This window comes from Cervus canadensis, chromosome X (assembly GCF_019320065.1).
Source record: "Cervus canadensis isolate Bull #8, Minnesota chromosome X, ASM1932006v1, whole genome shotgun sequence".
Classification (NCBI taxonomy): Eukaryota; Metazoa; Chordata; class Mammalia; order Artiodactyla; family Cervidae; genus Cervus; species Cervus canadensis.
In genome coordinates this window covers 34,665,890-34,684,547 of record NC_057419.1, presented here as the reverse complement: position 1 = coordinate 34,684,547, position 18,658 = coordinate 34,665,890, and the positions used below count along the sequence as shown (strand labels likewise).

Sequence of the window (18,658 nt, the reverse complement as noted above, 5' to 3'; positions counted from 1 at the left end):
TGTGAAATGATCATGAAATGCCTCCCAAAGTATCAAATTTATTACCATGAGGGGGCCCTGTCAACTTCAAATTGGTACTTGCCATGGGCACTTTCTCTACAAGGATTAAATCATGTGTTGTTTCAGCTGCTGACCTTCAACACACACTAAAAGGAGTACATGATGGACCACAGAAATGAACCCCTCTGTGCTTTGGGAAAACTGGAAAGACAGATCTTCAGATAGATATTTTCAGGAGCCAATTTTATGAGCCCATTTCTTTTATTTCCTCATATCTAGAAAAGCACTAAAATCCTGCATGATGATGACTGTTTCTCGTGACTAGTAGAAAACGTCACCAGACTAGCAGAAACCTTTTGGAAAAATATGTGCTTGATTGCATATATTCCCCCATTACCAAAATCACACACATACTGACCTCCCTGCTGCCTCTGGGGCAGTTTCTCAGAGCTATCTGAGGTCCTGTCTCCTGGGATGCAATCCTCATTTTACCCCAAATAAAACTTAACTCATGACTCTCACATTGTGCATTTTTTTAAGTTGACACACACATACCAATCAACTTGGGAGTGAATAAACTCTACTATTACATCCATGAAATGAGAAGTACATCAAAGTGGTCTGAAATTTTCAGTTTTACCACCACTTTAACAACACCATAATATACAAAAGAAGTGATAATTTTATGTATATTCTTTTAATAAAGGACTTAGGAAGATAAAGCTGGTCAGTATTTGTGGGTATTTCTATAGCAAGACACATAGTTTAAAGATTATATATAATTACTTAGAGCAGATTGGTGGAAAAAAGGATTTGTAGCAAATTGGCAACTTGAGCTTAACTGCTGAAGTCTCCAGTGCTTTTCTTTTTCTGGCTCGCCAACCCATTTCATATATCACCAATACCCAGGACCAGTTTTCCTGTTGTGTCCCTTTGTTGGTTTAGCCAGCAGGATGACAGTCATTATTTCTTAAATGCATCTTATCTTACTGTTTTTTTTTCCCTTTAACACCATACCCTACTAAGAATCTATTTCCTAATACATTACATTCATGTCTAACTCAATCTGCTGATGGCTCGTATATCAGGCTGTTACAAAGAATGCATTTAATAGTTTTGGACACTGTGTGGGACACAGCCCTAGCCCTTCTAGGGAAGTAAACAGTCATGGGTTGCATGCTATTAGAAGCCATCCATTCATTATTATATTACATAATACCTGCATGCAAAAGACTACAATTTAATATGGTACATTACAGTTCTGGTTAAAAAAAATGCAGATGTACTATACCTCATAAACAATTTTCTACTGATTGGATGGAACTCATGAATTTTCTAAGAACATGAGACTTGTGGAAAGGTCTAACAATCTTGTCATGTGCCTTTGGTGATTTATAGAGGCAAAGAACAGGTCTTTGGTGCCAACTGAGTACCTTAATTACTCCAGGAGCAGAAGTTCTAGAATGTATGAATGGAATATTCTTCACTTGCTGTGACTATTGGACTTTTTTGTAAAGGAAGAGGACAGAGACTCATTCCTTTAAAGAATCTGCTCCTAATGACCAGGCAGCCTACTTTGGGGGCACTGCGAGTGTGTAAATATGTATAGATATATATGTATATGATGATATGTGAAAGGGATAGGCTTTGCATGACTGTTATTAATTCTTATGAATTTGGGCCACATTAAATTCCAGATGCACATTTAAATAATGTATAGTCAATATTCTTACACTTACTTGGATTGTGCTTAAATCTTCATTAATCTCAATATCTACACTTTGTGTAATTTGGCATAAACATGAGGAAGCACATAGCACTTTCTTCTCTCTGGAAAAGACGGGCCTGAAAATTGGCTATGTGGGTGCAAGAGGGCAAAATGACCTGGGCTGATGCCACATAGTGTGAAATAAATGTGTCATATGGTGCCAGAAGGGGAAAGAGGCACAAAATACATTTATATCATATAGAAAATAAGGATTGTACAAACTGCATACTTTTGGATTTTGGGAAAAGACTCTTCAGAAATGTGGTCCTGCCCTAGTTGCTCTCAATGTTCTAAGCTGCTCCATGTTTATTCCAGTACTGGGAAGCCAAGTCACTTTAACAGTGCACTGGGCATGGCAACTGTGAGTTCTGTCCCAGACAGCTATGTGTTTTGGAGGGTGCTTCATTTCTTTTGCCCTTAATTTTTCAGGTTTGTACCACGGGAAAAATAATTTCTATTCTGCCTCTTTCCAAGGACATTGTTAGAATGAATAGAATAACATTAATAAAGTACTCTAAGCTCTGCAAGAACAAATCATCAATGAGAGTAAGGAAGAAAGAATCGAGCACACTGATTTGTTTAGAAATACTGTTCTGGTTAAACATTTAATTCTACCCCTGCAATGAAAGATATATAAGAGCACTGGGGAATTACATAGCACCTTTCACCTGTATGCCTAACAATGAGCATCTTTGTTTTGAAAATTGGGAAGATGGCTACTAAAGACTGGGGGATGAGATCCCACAGAGGTTATTGGAAATTGCCCCAAGGAAAAGCAAGCAAAGGAGCCAGATCAGGGTATGCTAATTATCAAACAAACCCCTCTGTTTTCTTTATAAATAATCAACCAACTGTGGGGGGGTGTTTAGGTACAGAAATCAATACACAGTGACCTATAATGAAGACAGTATCAGAGTCTATAAACTAATGGAACAAAGGTTCAGAGATAGGAATAGGGTTTCTTTATTTCCCTAAGTCCCCAGGTAAAACCCTGCTTTATTTGGCCTTTCGAAGACAGTGTAAGTCTGTAAGACATTAAACAATCATCTTTGCATTACAGTTTTCCTGAGCTTTACCCTTCCAGTGCTTTCTCGTAGTTCCCTGACATTGTCTTTTATGACCTGATTTCTATGAGTGCTGATACACTCTATTCATTAAATAAGTTATTGATTCCTTCCTGGCTGTGAATCAGTTAGCAGCTGTTCTGCCTAAACTCTTGGCAGAAGATGATGGACTGGATAGATTGCTTTGAGGCCTACTGGCTTTGGAGTAAGCAACAGTCCTACTTTTAGGAAAGGTGCATTTCTACATGAATATAAGGCAAGGCTTGTCAAACACAATATCATGTGGATGATCAATAAGTTTTCAAGATACACCCAAACAAGAGAGTGTTTTGAAGGGAAAGAGGAAGGGGGAAAATCTCATCTGAACATATATGATTTTATCATGAAACTCAGTGTGTAGAGTCTTCTAGGCTGGTTCTTGCCATTGGAGTTTGAAAAACAGTCCCTGGCACTAATAGATTTAGTCATGTATAGTATTCTCTCAGGTGAAATGATGGCCACAATCCATTTAATTAATGCTGAAAGTCTTTTGACCAGAATTACCTAGAGAATTCAAATGAATGGGTTTTTCCATTGCTTTAAGTAGCTGGACTGTGCACATTCACAGCTCCACTGGAGCCTGAACACTGAATTGTTTGTGGCAGGCAACTCTTTTTTACTCAAAAAGGTTTCAGAGAATACTTTAGCAAACCTAACCCCTCTAGGATTTCAACAACTTGTTATCAGTACCATGCTTCTAACTTACTGATCTCTGTAAGAGTTGGAACTTCTATTGTTAGCAGCTGTGCACTATGGCACTGACTGAGAAATGAAAACCGTCAATACTCTTAGATATTATTATTATGATAGAGAAGCAGCGTTACTGTCCATACTTATTGATTCAGGAACTAGAACTAAAAGAAAGGCTTATTATAAATAAACTGGGAAATGGTTGTAAACTATCTTAATGGCTGCACTACTATTGAAACTAAACAAAAAAAAAAAAAAAAAGGAAAGAAAAAAGAGAAAGGATATATTACTATTGGATTTTTCTCTATTTGTGCACTAATTCCTGTTGTGAAAAAAAAATCTTCAGTGCTAATCCTTAAGCTAATTTCAAAGATGAAATTTTGCCCTTGTTAACAGTATTGTAATTAAACCTGAAAATCATCCTTAAACCCCTTAACAAAACCAATGGTCCATAACTTGAGCTTATAGTTTTTCTCTCATCATAAGAGTAATTCGTGAAGGTTAAAATAAAGCTAGGTAGCAAAGAAAAGAATAAAAGTTATTGGAGAATTTTCCCACACTCTGGCATTAAAAGTCTTTAAAACTCTAATCATTATGTTAAATAACATGGAAATCTGATCTGATCTCTATTAGCTGTGGTGCTTTCAGGAACACCACACATCTATGACAGAGATCAGGTTTTACATTGTTCAATTCCCAATTCACAGACCTTGATCACAGTGTTGAATCACCCTCTTAAATTTTAGGTACTTGATATAGGAAAAGGTGTTCACAGCTCAGCAAATATTTAGATTGCTATTTAGGAAAAAGATATGATTGAATGAAAAGCTTCAGATTATTTTAAACCTCAATTTTCACAACACAGCAGCAAAATTTTGTATAAATTGTTGCACATGTATGCTTATAAATGCATATGTGCACAAGCATCAAACTTGTCTGATTCCCCTCAACAAAACAAAGACCTATAGATATGATTAGTGGTCTTTCTAGGAGAGTTAAAGACTCCAAGGGAGTCTTTTGAGTTCCCCTTTATCTGACAAGAGGAATAAAAAGAGCCTCTGGAAAGATAAATACATACATTTAGGCTTTCACTGAGGGGAGGAGAGGAAATGCAGGAAGAAGTAGAGGAAGACTGTCTTGAATTAATTGCTACCAGATTGATGAGATCAGCTACTAAATTAAATAACTTATAAGTTCTGAAACATCTATCTGTACAGCAAGTATTTGATGGGATGCTTTCAAATTGAGAAGTTTCAATCTGCCGTGGTGACTTATTTTGAAGATCAGAATGGTTTCCAACACTGAACTCTGTAAACTTCATTGGAGATGGAGGGTCCTGGGAATGAAAAAAAAAAAAAGTTCACAAGTGAGCTGAACTAGTGTAAATATTCACACGGTAACATCCATTGACAATAATATACAACTGTTAAAATTATGTTGTTGAAGAGTATGAGTCAGCATTGAAAAATGTTAAGTGAAAAAAGCAGGATGTAAAATTATATATACAATGCTATTTTAACCCAGAATTTTTATCTGGAACAAAAGACAGATGAAATACACTAAAAGCTGTTGAAAGTGGTGAATTCATGAGTAATTTATTTTCATTTTCTCTAATATTTTCCACATTTTCTCTAGTACATATACATAATTTGATAATGTAAAAATATTTATTTTTGAAATTCTCAAGAAATAACATAAGCTTTGAAATTGCACAATCTGATATTTGAATTCTAACTTTGCCATTTACTATCTCTATAATTCTGGACAAATTAATTTCTTCATCTGTAAAACAAGCATAACAAAATCTACCAAAACAATGTCTGGCATACTCAAGCAGCTATTATTAGTATAAGCCCTCTGGAAAACAATCTGGTCACATATATTAACAGTCTTTTAAAAAGTTCACACCAGTAGTTTTGCTTCTAGGATCCTATCATACCACCACAATATTGTAAAGTAATTAGACTTCAATTAAAATAAAGAACTTAATTTAAAATATAAAAGTGTATAACCAACATGCAAAAAGAAAATGACTATAAATGAAGGAAAAGATTTATGTTCAAAGATATTATTGGCAACCTTACTCATAATAGTGAAAATTTGAATAAAATCTTAAGGTTGGACAGCAGAGAATTGGTTAAATAAACAAAAGTACCTTGATATAATGGAAAATTACTTGCAGCATTAGTGAAAAAAGGAGAATTCAAAACTGAACACAACATGGTCTCAATGTTTAAAAAATATATTCATAGAAAATATTGGATGGCATAAAACAAAATGTCAAAATAGTTATCTTTAAAATAGGGCAATACTCTCTCATTCACTGTATTTTTGTAAGCTTCTTCTCTGAATTATGAGTGTCCTCAAAGGTTTTATTATTTACCCTCTAAATATCTCTTTTCCATTCATTTCCTTGTCCACCTGAATTCATTTGAATGTTGCGTTTGTGTGCGTGTTTAGTTGCTTCAGTCATGTCCAACTCTGTGTGACTCTATGGACTGTAGACCACCAGGCTCTTCTGTCCATGGAATTCCCAAGGCAAGAATACTGGAGTGGGTTTCCATGCCCTCCTCCAGGGAATCTTCCTAAGCTAAGGATCAAACCCATGTCTCTTATGTCTCCTGCATTGGTAGGTGTGTTCTTTACCTCTAGTGCCACCTTGCTGCTACTGCTGTTAAGTCGCTTCAGTTGTGTCCGACTCTGTGCGACCCCATAAATGGCAGCCCACAAGGCTCCCCCATCCCTGGAATTCTCCAGGCAATAACACTGGAGTGGGTTGCCATTTCCTTCTCCAATGCATGAAAGTGAAAAGTGAAAGTGAAGTCGCTCAGTCATGTCTGACTCTTAGCAACCCCATGGACGGCAGCCTACCAGGCTCCTCCGTCCGTGGGATTTTCCAGGCAAGAGTACTGGAGTGGGTTGCCATTCCCTTCTCCAAGTGCCACCTTCAGTTCAGTTCAGCTCAGTCGCTCAGTCGTGTCTGAATCTTTGCGACCCCATGAATCGCAGCACGCCAGGTCTCCTTGTCCATCACAAACTCCTGGAGTTTACTCAAACTCATGCCCATTGAGTCGGTGATGTCATCCAGCCATCTCATCCTCTGTCTTCCCCTTCTCCTCCTGCCCCCAATCCCTCCAAGCATCAGGGTCTTTTCCAATGAGTCAGCTCTTCGCATCATCAGGTGGCCAAAGTATTGGAGTTTCAGATTCAGCATCAGTCCTTCCAATGAACACCCAGGACTGATCTCCATCAGGATGGACTGGTTGGATTTCCTTGCAGTCCAAGGGACTCTCAAGAGTCTTCTCCAAAACCACAGTTCAAAACCATCAATTTTTCAGCACTCAGCTTTCTTTATAGTCCAACTCTCACATCCATACATGACCACTGGAAAAACCATAGCCTTGACCAGACGGACCTTTGTTGGCAAAGTAATGTCTCTGCTTTTTAATATGCTATCTAGGTTGGTCATAACTTTCCTTCCAAGGAGTAAGTGTCTTTTAATTTCATGGCTGAAATCACCATCTGCAGTGATTTTGGAGCCCGCAAAAATAAAGTCCGACACTGTTTCCACTGTCTCCCCATCTATTTCACATGAGGTGCTGGGACCAGATGCCATGATCTTAGTTTTCTGCATGTTGAGCTTTAAGCCAACTTTTCAACTCTCCTCTTTCACTTTCATCAAGCTTTTTAGCTCCTCTTCACTTTCTGCCATAAGGGTGGTGTCATCTGCATATCTGAGGTTATTGATATTTCTCCCAGGAATCTTAATTCCAGCTTGTGCTTCTTCCAGCCCAGCGTTTCTCATGATGTACTCTGCATAGAAGTTACATAAGCAGGGTGACAATATACAGCCTTGACGTACTCCTTTTCCTATTTGGAACCAGTCTGTTGTTCCATGTCCAGTTCTAACTGTTGCTTCCTGACCTGCATACAGGTTTCTCAAGAGGCAGGTCAGGTGGTCTGCTATTTCCATCTCTTTCAGAATTTTCCACAATTTATTGTGATCCATACAGTCGAAGGCTTTGTCATAGTCAGTAAAGCAGAAATAGATGTTTTTCTGGAATTCTCTTGCTTTTTTGATGATCCAGCGGATATTGGCAATTTGATCTCTGCTTCCTCTACCTTTTCTAAAACCAGCTTGAACATCTGGAAGTTCTCGGTTCACGTATTGCTGAAGCCTGGCTTGGAGAATTTTAAGCATTACTTTACTAGCGTGTGAGATGAGTGCTATTGCGTGGTAGTTTGAGCATTCTTTGGGATTGCCTTTCTTTGGGATTGGAATGAAAACGGACCTTTTCCAGTCCTATGGCCACTGCTGAGTTTTCCAAATTTGCTAGTGGAGGTGATGGAATTCCAGTTGAGCTATTTCAAATCCTGAAAGTTGACGCTGTGAAAGTGCTGCACTCAATATGCCAGGCTTCAGCAATATGTGAACCGTGAACTTCCAGATGTTCAAGCTGGTGTTAGAAAAGGCATAGGAACCAGAGATCAAATTGCCAACATCTGATGGATCATTGAAAAAGCAAGAGAGTTCCAGAAAAACATCTATTTCTGCTTTATTGACTATGCCAAAGCCTTTGACTGTGTGGATCACAAGAAACTGTGGAACATTCTGAAAGAGATGGGCATACCAGATCACCTGACCTGCCTCTTGAGAAGCCTGTATGCAGGTCAGGAAGCAACAGTTAGAACTGGACATGGAACAACAGACTGGTTCCAAATAGGAAAAGGAGTACGTCAAGGCTGTATATTGTCACCCTGCTTATGTAACTTCTATGCAGAGTACATCATGAGAAACGCTGGGCTGGAGGAAGCACAAGCTGGAATCAAGATTGCTGGGAGAAATATCAATAACCTCAGATATGCAGATGACACCACCCTTTATGGCAGAAAGTGAAGAGGAACTGAAGAGCCCCTTGATGAAGGTGAAAGAGGAGAGTTGAAAAGTTGGCTTAAAGCTCAACATGCAGAAAACTAAGATCATGGCATCCGGTCCCATCACTTCATGGCAGATAGATGGGGAAACAGTGGAAAGAGTGGTAGACTTTATGTTTGGGGAGGCTCCAAAATCAGTGCAGATGGTGACTGCAGCCATGAAATTAAAAGACACTTACTCACTGGAAGGAAAGTTATGACCAACCTAGATAGCATATTAAAAAGCAGAGACATTACTTTGCCAACAAAGGTCCATCTAGTCAGGGCTGTGGTTGTCCAGTGGTCATGTATGGATGTGAGAGTTCGACTATAAAGAAAGCTGAGTGTCAAAGAATTGCTGCTTTTGAACTGCGGTGTTGGAGGACTCTTGGGAGTCCCTTGGACTGCAAGGAGATCCAACCAGCCCATTCTAAAGGAAATAAGTCCTGGATATTCATTGGAAGGACTGATGCTGAAGCTAAACTGCAATACTTTGGCCACCTAATGCAAAGAAGTGACTCATTTTGAAAAGACCCTGATGCTGGGAAAGATTGAAGGTGGGAGGAGAAGGGGACGACAGATGATGAGATGGTTGGATGGCATCACCGACTCGATCGACATGAATTTGGGTAAACTCCAGGAGTTGATGATGGACAAGTAAACTTAGCATGCTGCAGTCGATGGGGTCACAAAGAGTTAGACACAACTGAGCGACTGAACTGAACTGAACTCAGGGAATTAAACAGGGGCTCTGTATCAACCTAGAAGGGTTGGATGGTGAGGGAGATGGGAGGGAGGTTCAGGAGGGAAGGGACATATGTATACCTATGGCTGATACATGTGATGTTTGACAGAAAATAACAAAATTGTGTAAAGCAATTATCCTTCAATTAAAAAATAAATATATTTATAACAACATTCACCCATTCTGTTCCATTTCAGTTCACTGATTTTAAAATGTCAATATTCACTCTTGCCATCTCCTGTTTGACCACTTCCAATTTACCTTGATTCGTGGACCTAACATTTCAGGTTCCTATGAAATATTATTCTATACAGCATCAGAATTTACTTCCATCAACAGTCCCCTCGACATCTGGGCGCTGTTTTTTGCTTTGGCTCAGCCTCTTCATTCTTTTTGGAGCTATTTCTTCACGGTTTTCCAGTAACTTATTGGGAACCTACCAATCTGGGGAGTTCGTTTTTCATTGTCATATCATTTTGTCTTTTTATACTTTTCATGGTGTTCTCAAGGCAAGAATACTGAAGTGGTTTGCCATTCCCTTCTCCAGTGGACCACGTTAAGTTAGAACTCTCCACAATGACCTGTCCGTCTTGGGTGGCTCTACCTGGCGTGGCTCAAAAAGATGGCAGAGTAGAAGGATGTGCGCTTATATTCTCCTGTGAGAACTCCAAAACTGCAACTCGCTGCTGAACAACCACCAACAGGAGAATGTTGGACCCCACCAAAAAGAGATACTCCACATCCAAGAGCAAAGGAGAAGCTCCAACAAGACGCTAGGAGGGGCAAAATCACATCTAGAATCAAGCCCCATACCTGCCAGAGACACTCGGTGGGCTCAAAACCTTGTGCACACCATGACCCAGAGACCCCACAATAAACTGAGCTGGACCTGCCTTTGAATGTTTGAGTGTCTCCTGTGGAGGCATGGGTCAGCAGTGGCCTTCTGCAAGGCACGGGCTCTGGCCACACCAGACCTGGGAGGCACCGTGTGTGGCATAAATCCTCTTGGAGGAGGTCACCCTTAGCCCCACCATATAGCCACGGAGCAGACGACCCACAAACTGGAGAACAATTATATCAAAGAAGTTCTCACACTTCAGCATACTTCCTTCCAGTGAATATTCAGGGTTGATCTTCCTTAAGATTGACTGGTTTGTTCTTGCTGTCCAAGGGACTTTTGGGAATCTTCTCCAGCACCACAGTTTGAAGGCATCAATTCTTTGGTGTTCTGCCTTCTTTATGGTCCAGCTCTCATAACTGTATGTGACCACTGGGAACACCATAGCTTTGACTATATGGACCTTTGTCGGCAGTGTAATGTTTCTGCTTTTCAACACACTGTCTAGGTTTGTCATTGCTTTCCTGCCAAGAAGCAATCATCTGATTTCAGGGCTGCAGCCACCATCCACAGTGATTTTGGAGCCCAGGAAGAGGAAATCTGTCACTGCTTCCACCTTTTCCCCTTCTATTTGCCATGTAGTAATGGGGCTGGATGTCATGATTTTTTTAAAATATTTAGTCTTAAGTCAGCTCTTTCACTCTCCTCCTTCACCCTCATAAAGAGGCTCTTTTAGTTCCTCTTCACTTTCCCCCATTAGAGTGGTATTATCCGCATATCTGAGGTTGTTGATGTTTCTCCTGCCTATCTTGATTCCAACTTGTAACTCATCCAGCCCAGCATTTCTCATGATGTGCTCAGTGTATAGGTTAAACAAACAGGGTGACAGCAGACAGCCCTGTCATACTCCTTTCTCAATCTTGAACCAGTCAGTTGTTCAATACAGGGTTCTAACTGTTGCTCCTTGACCCACATACAGGTTTCTCAGGAGACAGGTAAGATGGTCTGGTATTTCCATCTCTCTAAGAGCTTTCCACAGTTTTTCATGATCCACATAGTCAAAGACTTTAGCATAGTTGATGAAACAGAGATAGATGTTTTTTTCTGAAATTCCCTTGCTTTCTCTATAATCCAGTGAATGTTGGCAAGTTGATCTCTAGGTCCTCTTCCTTTTCTAAACCCAGCTTGGACATCTGGAAGTTCTCAGCTTGCATAATGCTGAAGCTTAGCATGCAAGATTTTAAGCATGATCTCAGTAGCATGGGAGATGAGTATGGTTGTCCAATGGTTGGCATATTCTTTGGTACTACCCTTCTTGGGAATTGGGATGAGGATTGACCCTTTCCAGTCCTCTAGCCACTGATGGGTCTTCTAAATTTGCTGACACAATGAATGCAAATCTTGATGGCATCCTCCTTTAGGGATTTGAATAGTTCTGCTGGAACTTCATTGCATCCAGTAGCTTTATTAACTGCAGGCCTTCTTAAGACCCTCTTCACTTTGCACTCCACAATGTCTGGCTCTGTGTGACTAACCACACCACCGTAGTAATCCAGTTCATTAAGATAGTTTTTTTTATACAGTTCTTTCATGTATTCTTTTCATCTCATCTTGATCTCTTCTCTACTAGGTCTCTACTATTTTTATCCTTTAAACCTGTTATCCTTTTATCCTGTTCATTGAAGAAGACCTTCTTGTCTCTTCCAGCTATTCTTTGAAACTCTGCATTTAACTGGATGTATCTTCCCTCTCTCCCTTGCTTTTCACTTATCTTCATTCAGCTATTTGTAAAGCCTCCTCAGATAACCATTTTACCTTCTTGCTTTCCTTTCCCTTTGGGATGATTTTGTTTGCTGCCTTCTGTACAGTAGTACGGACCTCTGTCCATAGTTCTTCAGGCACACTGTTAACTAGATATAGTCCCTTGAATCTATTTGTTACCTCTACTGCAAATTCATATGGGATTTGATTTAGGTCATACCTGGCTGGCCTAGTGTTCTTCCTGGTTTTCTTTAGTTTAATCCTGAATTTTGCTATGAGAAGTTGATAATCTGAGCCACAGTCAGCTCCAGGTCTTGTTTTTGCTGACTGTGACAAAAACAGGTCTTGTTTTTGTGACTCGGACAGCTTCTCCATTGTATGTATCTCATCTCCCCCAAATAAATTCAAGATGATTGAGTTCAGAGACAAAAATGCATTATCACCCTTAAGGGTTCAATGTCTCACACTTAATATGCTCTCAAATAATACTAGCTTATTTATTCTGCTCTTTTCACAAATGTGTTTTTATCACAGCAGCAGGAACTACCAGACTGAAAATAAATCAGAAACTTCTTCTAACTTGAGCAGTAACTAATGATTTCATACAAAAATTTTTACTCAAAGGAGTTGGAAATAAGGCTATATATAATATGCTAGAGTATGAAGTCAATATTTTCCTGTGTTCAGCATTTGACAAGGAATATAATACTTCTGAGCTCTGGTTATCATTAACACTGGAAAGCTGTATTAGCAAATTCAAGCAAATTTTGTTTTTCATATAAAGATTTTTACTTGATAAAAATATCACACCTAGAATATTAAATTATAAAAATTAAAGAGATGATTTTCACTCTCTTTAGCTGGACTTAGAAAGCAATTTTGGTGAGTTAAGGAAAGCTTGGTTCTTTTCTGCTGGATTCTTTTAAAATGTCATTCTTGTCACAGCCAATACATTGATATAGAATAACTGGAATCAGTTGTACATAATTATTGTGTACCCTAAGTCTTGATCCTGACCTACTGAATTTTCAAACCAGGCTGATGGATACTCATGGATAGTTAATGAAATAGTTGATGGATAGTCATCAAATCACAAGAGAAGAGAACAAAAGAGGACAGGAAGAAAAAGACATACAAGACAAATCCAAAACAATTAAGAAAATGGCAATAAGAATGAAAATATAGATCATTACCTTAAATGTAAATGGATTAAATGCTTCAACCAAAAGACAGACTGACTAAATGGATACAAAAGCAAGACCCACATATATGCTGTATCTACAAGAGACCCACTTCAGATCCAGGGACACATACAGACTGAAAGTAAGGGGATAGAAAAAGGTACTCCATGCAAATGAAAATCAGAAGAAAGCTGGAGTAGTAATACTCATATCAGACAAAATAGACTTTAAAATACACTGTTATGTGAGACAAAGAAGGACACTACATAATGATCAAGGGTTCAATCCATGAGGAAGGTATAGCAATTGTAAATATGTATGTACTCCACACAGGAACACCTCAATATATAAGGCAAATGCTAACAGCCATAAAAGGAGAAATCTACAGTAACACAATAATAGTGGGGGACTTTAATACCCCGTTTACATCAATAGACAGATCATCCAGACAGAAAATCAATAAGGAAACAGAGGTCATTTAATGTGCCTTAAATGACATGTTAAACTGGATGGTTTCATTCTGCTGCTTTGAATGAAATGTTCTTTAAATATCAAATTCATTCAAAGCAGCAGAATACACATTCTTCTCAAGTGCACATGGAATATTCTCCAGGATAGATCATGTGCTGGAGCACAAAGCAAGCAGTGGTAACTTTGATAAAACTGAAATCACATCAAATATCTTTTCTGAGAATAACACTCTGAGATTAGAAATAAACTACAAGAAAAAAAATGTAAAAAATACAAACATGTGGAGGCTAAACAATATGTTACTAAACAATCAATTGATCACTGAAGAAATCAAAGAGGACATCAAAAAATATCTAGAGACAAATGAAAACATAAACATGATGGTCCAAAACCTATGGGACACAGGGACTTCCCTGGTAGTCTAGTGGTTAAGACTCCATATTTACATTGCAGAGGGCATAGGTTTGATCCCTGGATGGGAAACTAAGATCCTGCATGCCACATGGCACAGTCAAGAAATGAATAAATGGACAAAAAACCCAAAACCTATGGGACACAGCAAAAGCAGTTCTAAGAGGAAAGCTTATAGCAATATAATCTTACCTCAGGAAAAAAGAAATCTCAAATAAGCAACCTAAACTTATACATAAAGCAATGAGAGAAAAGAAGAACAAAAACCCCCAAAATTAGTAGAAGGGAAGACATGATAAAGGTCAAAAATAAACAAAATACTAATGAAAAAAATAGCAAATGTGAATGAAACAAAAAGCTGGTTCTTTGGAAAGATAAACAAAATTGATAAACCTTTAGCTAAACAATTAAAAGAAAAAAGGAAGAGAACACAAATCAATAAAATGAGAAACGAAAAAGAAGTTACATCCAGTGCCAGAGAAATAGAACGGATCATAGGAGACTATTACAAGTAACTATATGCCAATAAAATGGACAACCTATAAGAGAGGGACAAATTCTTAGAAATGTACAACCCCTCAAGACTGAATCAGGGGAAAAAAAAACAGAAAATATGAACAGACCAATCACAAGTACTGAAATTGAAACTGATTAAAAAACTTCCAATAAACAAGAACCCAGGACCAGATGGCTTCACAGACACATACTATCAGTCAGAAGAGTTACTACCTATCCTTCTGAAACTATTTCAAAAAACAACAGCAGAAGGAACAGTCCCAAACACACTCTATGAGGCCACCATCACTCTGACACTAAAACTAGATAAAGATATCACACACAAAAATTACAGGCCAAAATCACTGATGAATACAGAGGCAAAAATTCTCAACAAAATACTGGCAAACTGAATCCAACAATAAAATATAATGATCATACATTATGATCAAAAGGGACTTGTCCCAGGGGTGCAAGGATTTTTCAACATCTGTAAATCGGTGTGATATACTATATGAACAAATTGAAGAATAAAAACGATATGATCATCTCAATAGATGCAGAAAAAGCTTCTGACAAAAGTGAACACCCAGTTACGACAAAAACTCTAGAGGGTACCTACCTCAGTCTAATAAAGGTCATATATGACAAAACCACAGCTTACATACTCAGTGGTGAAAAGCTGAAAGCATTTCCTCTAAAGATGAGAAATAAGAAAAAGATATTCATTCTTGCCACTTTTATTCAACATAATTTTGGAAGTTCCAGCCACAACAATCAGAGAAGAAAAGAAAGAAAAGGAATCCAAATTAGAAAGGAAGAAGTAAAACTGCCACTGTTTGCAGATGACATGATAATATGAATAGAACATCCTAAATGCACCACCAGAAAACTACTAGAACTCATCAATGAATTCTGTAAAGTTTGCAGGATACAAAATTAATAGGCAGAAATATGCTGCATTTCTATACACTGAGAAGGAAAGATTACAAAGAAAAATTAGGGAAACAATCCCATTTACCATCACATCAAGAAGAATAAAATACCTAGGAATAAACTTACCTAAGGAAGGAAAAGACCTGTATTTAGAAAACTATAAGATACTAATGAAAGAAATAAAAGAAGACACAGATGGAAAGATTTACCATGTTCTTGGACTGAAAGAATCAATATTGGCAAAATGACTACAATACCCCAGCCATCTACAGATTCAATGCAATCCCTATCAAATTAACAATGGCATTTTTCACAGAACTAGAACAAAAATGTTCACAATTTTATGGAAACACAAAAAACCCCAAATAGACAAAGAAATTTTGAAAAAGGAAAGCAGAACTGGAAGAGTCATGCTCCCTGATTTCAAACTATATTATAAAGCTACAGTCACCAAAACAGTATGATACTGACACGAAAATAGTAATATAGATCAATGGAACAGGATAGAAAGCCTAGAAATAAACCCACACACCTATAGTCAATTAATCTCTGACAAAGAGGAAAGAATATACAATGGAGAAATGAAATTCTCATCAATAAGTGGTGCTGGAAAAACTGAACAGCTACATATAAAAGAATGAAGTTAAAGCATTCTCTAACACCATTCACAAAAATAAACTAAAAATGGATTAAAGACCTAAATGTAAGACTAGATACAATAAAATTCTCAGAAGAAAACATAGGCAGAACACCCTTTGACATAAATCTCAGTAATATCTTTTTGTATATACCTCCTAGGATATTCAAATTAAAACAAAAATAAACAAATGGCCAAGTAATATTTAATTGTATATACGTACCACATCTTTATCATATATTAATGCATTATGTGGAATCTAGAAAAATGGTACAGATGACCTTATTTGCAAAAAGAAGTAGAGACACAGTTGTAGAGAATAAAGGTATGGACACCAAGAGGGAGGCGGGATGGGATGAATTGGGAAATTGAGATTGACATATAGACACTATTGATACTATGTATAAAATAGAGAACTAATGAGAACATACTATATACCTCAGGGAACTCTACTCAGTGCTGTGTGGTGATCTAAATGGGAAGGAAATCCAAAAAAGAGGGGATATATCAATATGTATAGCTGATTCACTTTGTTGTACAGTAGAAACTAACACAACATTGTAAAGCAATGTTCAATACTATACTTGAATAAAAGTTAATAAAATAAAAAAATAAAAGCAAAAAATAAGCAAATTGGACCTAACTAAACTTAAAAGCTTTTGCACAGCAAAGGAAACCATAAAGAAAATGAAAAGACAACCTACAGAATAGGAGAAAATATTTGCATATGAAGCGACCAACAACAGATTAATCTAAAAAATATAAAAACACCTTGTGTAACTCAATACCAAACAAACAACCCAATCAGAAAATAGTCAGAAGATGTAAATATACATTTCTCCCAATAAGACATACAAATGGCCAAAAAGTACATGAAAAAAATACTCAATATTGCTAATTATTAGGCAAATGTAGATCAAAACTACAATAAGGTATCATCTCACGCTAGTCAGAATGGTCATCATCAAAAAGTCAACAAACAATAAATGCTAGAGAGAGGATGTGAAGAAAAGGGAACTACACTGTTGGTGGGAATGTAAATTGGTGCCGCCACTATGGAGAACAGTATGAGATGTTTTGAGAGAACAGCATCGAAACATGTATATTATCTAGGGTGAAACAGATCACCAGCCCAGGTTGGATGCATGAGACAAGTGCTTGGGCCTGGTGCACTGGGAAGACCCAGTGGGATCGGGTAGAGAGGGAGGTGGGAGGGGGGATCGGGATGGGGAATACATGTAAATCCATGTATGATTCATGTCAATGTATGACAAAAAACACTACAATATTGTAAAGTAATTAGCCTCCAACTAATTAAAAAAAAAAAAAAAAACTAAAAGTAGAGTTACCATAAGATCTAGCGATTCCACTCCTGGGCATATATCTGGAGAAAATCACAATTTGAAAAGATACATCCACCCCAAAGTTCATAGCAGCACTGTTAATATTTAGAATAGCCAGGACATGGAAGCAACCTAAATATTCATTAACAGAGGAATGAATAGAGAAGATGTGGTGTATATATATATATATATATATATATAAGGGGATATATATATAATGGAATATTACTCAGACATAAAAGGAATGAAATAATGCCATTTGCAGAGACATAGATGGCACCTAGAGATGATCATATTAAGTGAAGTAGGTTAGACAATGACAAATACCAAGTGATATCATTTATTTGTGCAATCTAAAAAATAATAAAAATCAACTTATTTACACAACAGACTCACAGACTTAAAAAACAAGCTGATGGTTACCAAAGGGGAAAGGTGAAGGGAGGTTTAAATTAGGAGTTTGGGATTAACATACACATACTACTGTGGTGTTAGAAAAGACTCTTGAGAGTTCCTTGGACTGCAAGGAGATCCAACCAGTCCATCCTAAAGGAAATCAGTCCTGAATGTTCATTGGAAGGACTGATGCTGAAGCTGAAACTCCAATACTTTGGCCTCCTGATGCCAAGAGCTGACTCATTTGAAAAGACCCTGATGCTGGGAAAGATTGAAGGCAGGAGGAGAAGGGGACCACAGAGGATGAGATGGTTGGATGGCATCACCAACTCAATGGACGTGAGTAAACTCTGGGAGTTGGTGATGGACAGAGAGGCCTGGCATGCTGCAGTCCATGGGGTTGCAAAGAGTAGGACACAACTGAGTGACTGAACTGAACTGAACTGAACTACCATATATAAAATAGATAAGTAGTGAGGAACTACTATATAGCACAGGGAACTCTACTCAATATTCTGTAATAACCCATATGGGAAAAGTATCTGAAAAAGAATTGATATATATTATTTGTATAACTGAATCACTTTGCTGTATACCTGAAAGTAACACAACACTGTAAATTAGCTATGGTGGTGGTGGTTTAGTTGCTAAGTCATGTCCGACTCTTGCAACCCCATGGACTGTAGCCCACCAGGCTCCTCTGTCTATGGGATTTTCCAGGCAAGAATACTGGAGTGGGTTGCCATTTCCTTCTCCAGGGGATCTTCCTGACCCAGCAATCAAACCCGGGTCTCCTGCATTGCAGGCAGATTCTTTACTGACTGAGCTATGAGGGAAGTCATAAATTAGCTATACTCCAATATAAAATAAAAATTAAATTAAAAAAAGATGAAAAATTAGGGTCATAAGTGATGAAGTAGTCAGAATTTGCTGCAGTAGTCAAATGGTATTTATTCTATATATGTTTTA

The 18,658-nt window shown here is 37.9% G+C and overlaps 1 protein-coding gene across 2 annotated transcripts in view; it reads right to left on the bottom strand.

Moving 5' to 3' along the window:
• Nucleotides 1–514: 514 nt before the first annotated feature.
• ZDHHC15 (zinc finger DHHC-type palmitoyltransferase 15) overlaps nt 515–18,658 on the bottom strand; it is a 109,345-nt gene continuing 91,201 nt past the window's right edge. For both annotated transcript variants that reach the window (XM_043459546.1, XM_043459545.1), the window contains one exon: nt 515–4,897. In XM_043459546.1, the coding sequence (XP_043315481.1) occupies nt 4,845–4,897 (53 nt within the window). In that variant the 3' untranslated portion in view covers nt 515–4,844. The remainder of the gene's footprint in view (nt 4,898–18,658) is intronic.